This window comes from Embiotoca jacksoni, unplaced genomic scaffold (genome assembly GCF_022577435.1).
Source record: "Embiotoca jacksoni isolate LCO1_2020_lvr unplaced genomic scaffold, fEmbJac1.0.p SCAF_23, whole genome shotgun sequence".
In the NCBI taxonomy this organism is placed as follows: domain Eukaryota; kingdom Metazoa; phylum Chordata; class Actinopteri; family Embiotocidae; genus Embiotoca; species Embiotoca jacksoni.
Genome location: NW_027185374.1, coordinates 620,962 through 630,461, shown reverse-complemented (window position 1 = coordinate 630,461; position 9,500 = coordinate 620,962). Strand labels below are relative to the sequence as shown.

Below are 9,500 nucleotides of genomic sequence, written 5' to 3'. Positions count from 1 at the left end.
ATTTTGTTGTGTGGTGTTTTTAGTTGTTTTTTTCCAGGGTGAAGGTTCGATACGTACTCTCGATATTAATAACAGGATGTATACCCACGTCACCAACTCTCCACATCAGCACAGTACTTTCACACAAAGGTAAGTGTAAGCTATATGCTACCCACAAACAACTGAGGATTCCTCTGTTGTCACTTCAAAGCTTCGCTCACTTACACAGTCATGCTTGGACAGTAATTGGGACTTTAATCAGGAGATATAAATACGCACGCATACACAAACAGAAACACTCAGTCTCACACACATAACCAAATATTAAGGCAATGTAATTTTATGCGAAATCACATGTTTGGTTGTAGTTCCATCAAGATGTTCCAGAGATACAAAACAAATAGCAGAAAATCTCACAGATGTGTTTTTATGCTATATTAGATTAAAATTAGCAACTGAATAAATTAACACAATGTTTACATCAATCAATCAAGTCACTGGTCCCAGCCCATGCTGGCAAGGTCTTGATTCTCCACACGCTGCAGTATGGGTATAGCATAGGCAATCCATGAGTGAGAGGAAGCTTTGCCTCAAATAGGGCAGTAACTGACAGCTGCCGAGTTGACCTGTAAGGATTATATGGATGGATTAGCAAGGCTGTCTTAGGGCTCTGATATGCAGCCTGACTCCAGCTTGATGCTGGTTGGTTGCAGAGATACAGGACTGCCATGATGCATGCCATGATCCTCCCCTCTGGCACCATGCTGGAGGCCTGAGACATGAGTCTCTATCTTCTGTATGAGGTCAATAACATTCCTCTTGTCCAGCTCGACCTCCGCAGACATTGCTTCAAGCTGCTCCGCCGCCTCACTCATGTCAAACCTCTCGATCTCAGAGTTGACTCGATGCAGCTCCTCCAGCGAGTGTCTGTGGGAGGCCGAGGGGGAGAGAGGGCAGAAGCCTTGGAGGTGCACCTGCAGGCTACAGAAGTGGAGATAGGCGCAGGGGCAGCGAGGGCAGTGGTGAGGCCGCTCGCCACTGTGGAGGCGTTTGTGGAGCTTGAGGTGGATGAACTGAGTGAACCGTGCTGGGCAGAGTTTGCATTGGTAAGGCCTCTCACCTGAGTGTAGCCGCTGGTGGGTCTTCAAATTACTAGTGCTGCTAAATCGCTTGTGGCACACCTGTGTCAAAACAGAACACGGGGGGATATAGTTAAGAATCAGTTTTAGGTCCATTCACAATCGCTGCTTTTGATCTTTTGTTGTAAGTGTAAAAACTTAAGGTTTCTAGTCTTGATGCTAAGCTAAGCTAAAGGCTGCTGGCGCCAGCTTTTTACAACAGGAGTGGTATATATCTTCTCAACCCACCGTTGCACAAGAATATTTACCAAAATGTAAAACTATTTCTTTCACAGCTGTAGCCTTACCTTGCATTCATAGGGCTTCTCTCCTGTATGAACCAGGTGGTGTTTCTGCAGGTGTGCCAGCTGAGTGAAGTTCTTGTTGCAGGTCTGACATCTGAAGGGACGCTCGCCACTGTGTACTCTCAGATGGACCTGAGGACAGCAAATCACATATTTACATGTATTTATTCCATCAAACCATGTTCCCCAGATATTGTATATGGCGGCTGGCTGGTATTTTCTTCCACCCTGCTTTAATGTGATTAAGAGGAACTAACCTTGAGGTTGGACAGCTGCCCAAAGACCTTTCCACAGATGTTGCACTCATACCGGATCTTTCCATTCTGCCTGGTGAGAGGGTAGGACAGCGTCTTGTAGCCAATGGTCTGCCCTTCTTCTATGGTCTTCCTGAGGTCCATTGTGTCCTCAGTATTGCTCTGAGTGGCAGAGGTAGGTTTGGAAGGGAGGCAGTTTGAGGAGGCAGCCATGGCCAAAGGCGGTGAGCATCCTCCAGGTGCAAGAGAGGGCAGAGCGCCGCGGAGTTCAGTCACCATGGACGAGGCACTGGATGTGGCAGGTATAGAGAGGTCTGCGTGAACATTGCTGGGAGGTTTGAAATCTCTGAGGTCGTTTGAGGGGATCCTGAGGTAGTTTGTCCTTTTGGATACAAGGTCCTTGTTGTCTATGTGCTCACTGGTTGGCGAAAGAATGAGGTCTCGTTTGGAATTTGATGGAGCAAGTGTCAAGTCTTTGGTCAAAGGATGGAGAAAGTGTGCATAGCTGTCAAAAGGCAGTAAATGAGATGAGAGGGTCAAGTGAGGTTTCAGTCGATCACTGTAGAATGGATAGGAATGAGGTAGAAGGCCAAGTGAGTATTGAGGCAGAAGGTAGGGACCGTGTCTCAGCGCAGGATGGACGTGATCAGGCAAAGGGGACTCTTGGTAATGTTTGGCTATGACAGGGCCTTGGCTGGGCTGAAGGCTGAGGTGCAAACTCGTGTGAACAGGACGACTTAGTGCCAGCCGTTTGGCAGCTGGAGGGCTGCAGGATGGCAGGGAGGGCAGAGGTGCGTATCTGTGGCCGTGGATGGATTCTGACATGGGCTGGATTGGGTAGACAACACGGGGACATAAGGGGAAAACTGGTGAGACGTTGGTCTGTGACAAAGGCCTGTCCAGACGTCTGGGGCAGGTGGACAGGGATTTGGAAGGTTCGTCTCTGAGGATTTCAGAGACACTGTGTCCTCTTTTCACTGTTGTCGGCTCACGAGCCTGACTCTGTTCTGTGAGACAAGTAAACAAAGGGAAACAGGGACATCAGAGACAGGTCAAATCATTTTTGACGCACAATACAATGACAGTGAGTGACACATACAACCGTGACTTTTATGTGATCATGTATGACGGTTCCTTTTTTAAGTCATTGTGCATTTTTACTTTCAAACAACTCCAGTCCAACCTGTTGCTTTATTCTTTCAACATCAGGAGATAGCTATGTGTGTTTTTATCAGGCGAGCCTGTACCCTAGCACTCACTGAAAGTGGACACCAGAAGTGAAACAATGAGGGTCTGATCAGGATACAGATAGCATGAAGGACAGGAGTCAGTGGATATAGTTTGTTATTTGCATTGCAGGTCACTTGTAAGTGTATTTTCTATCACATCCAGGTCAAGATACGCAGGATACAGGATACAAGAAACTATTTATCTTAAAGTGACTGATGAACCATTTCGATTTCAAACAGACATAGTGGGTCCTAAAAAATGCTTAATGCAGGGGAAACATCTACGAACCTATAAATCATATTAGTTTTCCACTGAATTCTACACACAGGCCATGTTTACAACATCTGGATCCAAATCTGTAATTTATCTGAACAAATCCTGCCACTTTACCCAGGAAGTCACGAGGGGAGATTCTGCTTTACTGACTTACTCCAGAACAGACAAAGGACTGAAGCTGACAAACAGAGGAAGACGAAATACAGAGGCATGCGTGTACGTTTCACCTACTCTTAGACACAGTTAACGTCAACCCACAGAGACAGAGCAGCCCTTATCTTTTGTTCACTCCCCTGTTACCCTCAGCAAACAAACAGCCAACACTCAGAGAGATATCAATCTGTCAGCAGCTCACCTTGTCAGGAAGTTCAAGTAGTCACTGGAGCACTTCCTACCTCTCTTCCTTCTCAAGAGCCAAATAAATAAGGGGAGTCGTGCCAGAATGCTGTCAGCACCTCCGGCAGCCTCTTGTGTGAGCGTGTGTGTAAATTACTATTTTGGTGTGTGTATGTGGTCTCTCCGCTAGCATGTGCACTCTTTGTGTTTGTGAATGAAAACCAAATGTTTTGTGTGTGAATGAGCTGCCGGGAGTTTAAAAAAGGGAAACTGAAACATTGCCTTGAAATCCTGAAATTGGTCTCATCTTACTCTGGCACTGAGGCTGCACCTGGAGACAGCCCCTCTCTGCTTTCAGGACTCTACTGTCCTCCTTTGTGTTCTGCTTTAACAAAGGAGCTATGGGTGTGACTGAGTAACTTCTTAAACACCCAGACAAAGAGTGTGTCAGTTGGCCAGTGCTTTGACTGTGAGCCTTACTTCACAGTGACAGCACACACCAGATATGTCTCAAAGCGTTCGTTTCTCTTTACTTCAGCCTTCACAACTTCGTACACAGACAGCACTCGAACACACACACTTACCAGTATTATCGATAGCCAGTTGGCCCAGCGGAGGGTAGTTGCAACGCTGGGCGAATTCAGGGCAGTACCACACCAGGAGTTCCTGGCCCGGCTGCAGTGGTCTGATGGTGTAGAAGAAGACGTTCAGGCCGTTCTGGCACGCAACCAGGTTCTGCTCCTCCACAGTACACGCCGGGTTGACGTAACGCATCCAGTTGCTCCGCTCCTCATTCAAACCATCCAGGATGTGGTGTAAGTGGCCCTCTAAGAACACCTGTAGTGTGAGATAAAGACCATAAAGAGATGAGAGATAATTCAGGTAGTGATGACACACCGACACTGTTACACCCTCGCAATATGAAACCATGATGTTATAGGTTTCATGATGCCTTTCTGGTAAATACTGTATATTTTTTCAGCTGAGATACGTGCTGTGTGTGTTTGTGGTTCATCTCGCGTTACGAGAGAAACACCGAGACAGAATTTCTCTGTTTGACTGGATTGTAGTATTAGCATCTCGCCCACTACCACTCTTATCTATCACATTTGTAGTGGAGTAATTCTTCCCTCTTTTTAGGCCTATAAAAGTGATGTTTATGCTACTGAAAGCTTTAAAGCTGAGATGTTGTTTGAGTCATGTCTGTAATATCAACAGATTGTCTGTGTTGTGGCTGTTTCAAGTCTTGGTTTGGGTTGCACGATTTTCAAGGTTGCTGACTCTAAACTGTGGAAGTACACAAGAGCGTGTGTGCAATGGAAGATGCCCTGATGCTTCTGATTTGTAACATAACAGTTCTCAGGCTTTTAAAGCCACTTCCTTGCTTAGTCAGTGTGAGAGTTTGTGAGTCTGGAGACGTGCGGACATGTGCATGGTGTATTTACTGGCAGTGATACCACTGCTGAGAGAAGCGCAGTGAGGAGAAGCGCTGCGTCACTGAAACCAAACAGCTGTGTATGTGTGTGTGTGTGTGTGTATATGTGACTTCAGACAGCCGAGCACAGAGCTGGCAAATGCACGTAGGTGCACACGTAAACCCAATGAATCGATACACAAGCATTGACGGGCACATTCATACTTTCACAAGATGTCAGAAATTGACCACATGTGCCGCACCACAGCCACCGAGGCTGACTTCCAGCTGGAGATACAGGATGTGAACAGCGTTGAAACACACACAGTTGAATCTCACATGCAAGTATACAAATCCAGGGTTTCACACGCAGTTCACTTACCCTCCAGAAGTACTTCCTGTCAGCGTCTTTCGGCAGGGTTTCGTTCGTGTAGCTCTCCCCCACCAGAGGTCCAAAACGTGTCCCTTTAGGAATCAGCTCCTTACTGATCACCCCAAGCACCTGTTCAACGAGGACGACAACAGCAGACTCGTTCACAAATTGCAAGAGCATGAGCAAGCAGCCGGATGCACTCGAGTTGAAAAACATAATTAGAGGGCTGAGATTCTTGGGAATACAGTCCTCCTTATCTGACCCTGCATCCCACAGCCTGTTTCTTGGTGATTAACTAAAAGAATTAGGTCAATTCACTGGAAAATTGTACCTTGAGAATGACTGTGGAGAACTGGAAACAAGCAATTCAGCATTTTGTTCTTATGACTTCATACTGACTGTCAAGACACATCAGCCAGGGAGAAATTTGAATTTTACAAGGCTGTGACCGAACGTGTCCCTTACTTCACATGCTGAATATTTCATAAGCCAATCACCAGAGTTATCTTTAGTTTCTCTACCATATTAAAATTTCACCACCACTCTTGTTCTTCTACCTACAGGTGTGAAACTCACCTCTCTGTCTCAAACCTCCAGGGTCGGGAAGAGTGGATAAGGTGTCGTGGTCACACCCCGACCAGTCAACTGCACTTTGAGCTCCATGTTCAAAAAGCCCTAAAGCAATGGTAATGTATTCTCTCTTTCATCTTATACTGGCGTAGTGTGTAGCTGCATTACATGCTCAGCCGTACAGTTTATCTCTAATTTATGCAGCTGGTTCTACCCTTGCTTTTGATTACTTTGTCTGACGGCTTTATTTGAGGTGCCCTTGTGTCAGTTTACTGTGATGTATGCTGTTCTTTAGTATCTACCAGACTCCACGCAGGTCTTGTCAGAAGGTCAAAGTTGTAATGCAGGTTTTTTTTTAGTTCTCTGGGGTTAATCTTTCATCATACATTTACCACACTATCTGTGCTTTCCTAGCTCTTGTCTACCCAGTTAAACATAAGGTATGGTCCACTCGAAATGCCACACATCTAATCCAGAAGATTATTTATGGTGTTATCCATATTACGGGTCCCAGCGCCTCATTTTTGCTTTATGGTGTAATTTTCTGCTGGGACAAAGGAACTGGAATCCAAGATTGCTACTAATCATAGAGTCCTCAGGCTGAGTGCTGAGGGGCTTGGCTATTGTCTCTGTCTTTACCTTCAACACACACACAGCAGAGAGGAAAGGCTCAAATTAGACAACAACATGTCAAGTACTTCCCGCCTGAGAATGAATGAGTGGATGGAAGGATGTTGGAGTGACGCAAGGAGACAAAAAAATAAACAACTTCTGCACATGCTTACATACCGCTTTGATATATCACAGCTTGTTTTTCGGCATCATTTTCTTGCCTTGGTTTTTTTTTTTTTTTTTTAAGAATTTCTTACACCTCTACTTTCTTAAACATTTTGGATAACACACAACCATTGGGAGGTCTTGTTTACCTCTGGTGAGTTGTGGCAGCGTTTCAGGGCCAGGTTTCTGGGTAAGGATCTCTCAGCTCGTGTCTTGCCGTGTTTTTCGGACTCTTCTTCCAGAGGCTGGTTCATCACAATGTAAGTGCACTTCTCCTCAAAGTCTGCCTCGCTCCATGATGCCATGTCCTCATCCTGTGTCCCTTGCATTGCTGCAGTGGTGACCCCTATGCTTTGCGGTGACCTTTCTGAGGTTAACATGGCTGTGGTGCTCTCGGAGGACGAGGCCTGGAGAAATGTTAGAGCCACAAAGTAGAGAAAGATGCTGTTAAATGTTCATTCCATACCACGTACATTATATGAAATTTGATTATTCAGGGAGAAACATCTCATTTTTAAGCAGCAACACATTTTTCCTTTTCACTTTTTTTTTTTTTGTATATCACAATTTAAAAAAAAGAAACCCGGACAATACAAACAGCAGCTGAAGCACCAAGGGAAGTGTTTTGAATGGAGCTAAAATTAGGTGTAAAGTATGACACAGGAGGCTGCGGCAAGTTGGGGATGTTAAGGATGAACAATCTAACTTTCCCATCAATTCGAACTACCGGACAAACAAACTTCAAAGAGCTTGCTGCCCCACTGGCCCCACTGTCCCGTACATCCTGTGACTCTCCAAATCACAACCCCGGGGCTATAAGGGAGGTTCCTGTGCACGTCAGCCCCGGAGCAAGACCACTTTCACAAGGAAACCAACACTCACAGAGAATCGACCAGACTTCCTCTGAACTGACTGAGACTTGGCCCTCAGCCAGAACTAAACCCTCTTTCTCTTTTATTTTTGTCTCTCCCTTCTCAGAAAGATTGTTGTCAGGTAGCTCAGCCCCGACTGATGCGGTGAAGTGGTGAAACAGAGAAAAGGCTCGCGATTAAAAGATTAAAAGATAGCGCTCTGATGTGGTACCTCAGACCTTTTTTTTTTTTTTTTAGGGTCATTAGTTTGCATCTGAGATAGTGGCAAATAAATCCTGTGCTAGGTAATATTCAGTGAGAGTTCATATGACTTAAATTCCCTCTAAATTTAACTCAAAACTTAAACCTATCTGAAAACTGATGGACTGAATGTGAGGTGTGAAACTTCCCACGTAGAAGAGAGAAACGCAAATTAAAGTGCAGAGTGATGAGATTTATGGATGATGTTTCACGCTGTTTTTCTCTGAAGTGTGTTAACCCAGCTGACTCGGAATGACTGTCACAAGTGTGACAGCTCACTCCGAAACCGTTGAACCTAATGACACAGCAGAAAATATACTCTGAAAAATCAAGACTTGAGTCAAAACTCACAGCTGTGTCTCGCACGATGTCATGTAACACATTAACTTCAGAGAGCACACTTTACCTCACAGTTTGACACTGAGCTCCGGGGGACAGTGTTAGTGTCGTAATGCAGAGAAGAAATTAATAGGAAAAAAAAAAGACCAAAGTAAAAAAACCGCATACTGTATTGTTATCATTTTTAGTACAATCTCTCTCATACTTTAACACCAGTAAGATGATCTGATATAGATGTTGCACACTTACTGTGAAGCCTTGAAAGGAGCCACACATAGGGCAGGCTGTCTGTGCCTCCTTGATCTTGAGTGTCTTTGAGCAACCAGTGGCTGTTCTCTCTCTCTCTTGTCTCTCCCTCACTCACCCGACCTCAGTATCTTGTGTATGTGTGACCCGACTGATCTTCCTCTTTCTTTCTCACACTGAAGGAGGGAAGGTGTGTGTCTCTGAGAGTGAGAGAGAGAGAGATACACTCCCTTTTCCTCTCGTGCTCCCTCCCCCTCCCCCTCCTCCTCCTCCTCCTTTTGGCCCCATGACTCCTCCTTGGAGAGTGTGTGTGTGTGTGTGTGTGTGTGTGTGTGTGTGTGTGTGTGTCACTCTCTTGCCCCGGGGTGGTGGTGGGGGAGAGGAGGGGGGGGGGGGCGCACTGTGACAGCTATGTCCGGATCAGATAAATACATCTTCATTTTCTGACAGTCACCCTCTCTATCTGTTGGGCGAGAGGAGGACGTACCTGTGTTGTGTTGGGAAGTCAAGGGCACAGAGGAGATGAGATCATTTGTGTTCGTGTTTAGTGTGAAGTAAGAGTTGGAAAAGTTGAACAATAGTGTTTTCTAAAGATGTCAGTTCAATTCAGTTCAATTTGAACTTTTGATATGTTAAAGGAGATGTTACAGGATTAAAATATTGCACTTAAATTATGAGATTCCAAACACTTTCTCCTTTGCAAGTCTAGAACAATTTTGAAGCAAAAAATGTATAATTTTAAGTAATTTCTATTCTGTTTTAAATTACCTGCAGGATAGATTTCTGGATAGGATTAGATTTCTGTCAAGAAGACACACTGGCTTTTGAGGATTTAGAAGAAAAAAAAAAAAATCATTCTTTATTGTATTTTTCTGGTTCTTTGCTGCTTTTCTCTCATACTTTGTTTTTCCAAAGTATGAGAAAAACGTATGAGCGGCGGCGACCAACACATATCTGTAAGTTTATCTGCAGCCCAGCTTTCACCCCCAGTTCCTCTCCTGTTGTTCTTTTCTCCAAAAGCAACATTGGACTTGGCCGGCTGCCAGCCAGCTTAGGAATTGTCCGAATTTTAAGACTCGTCATCCACGCGATTGACGCATGCCATAATGTGAACAATAGCCTTGCATGTCTGTAAGCTTATTTCCACTCATGGCATGTTCATTATGTACAC

General features: G+C 45.0%; 1 protein-coding gene across 2 annotated transcripts; it reads right to left on the bottom strand.

Annotated features, from left to right (window-relative positions):
* Positions 1–223: 223 nt before the first annotated feature.
* Positions 224–8,460, bottom strand: prdm1c (PR domain containing 1c, with ZNF domain). 2 transcript variants are annotated; one of them, XM_069158711.1, is made up of 8 exons: positions 8,333–8,460; positions 6,782–7,039; positions 5,295–5,414; positions 4,083–4,335; positions 1,660–2,663; positions 1,406–1,534; positions 1,100–1,160; positions 224–605 (listed from the first exon to the last, which is right to left on the bottom strand). In XM_069158711.1, exons 1-8 carry the CDS (start codon positions 8,357–8,359, stop codon positions 469–471), a joined length of 1,989 nt encoding a protein of 662 aa, XP_069014812.1. In that variant the 5' UTR covers positions 8,360–8,460; the 3' UTR covers positions 224–468. The 2 variants fall into 2 exon arrangements, with proteins under 2 accessions (XP_069014812.1, XP_069014811.1); XM_069158710.1 differs by having other exon boundaries at positions 519–1,160.
* Between the last annotated feature and the right edge of the window lie 1,040 nt (positions 8,461–9,500).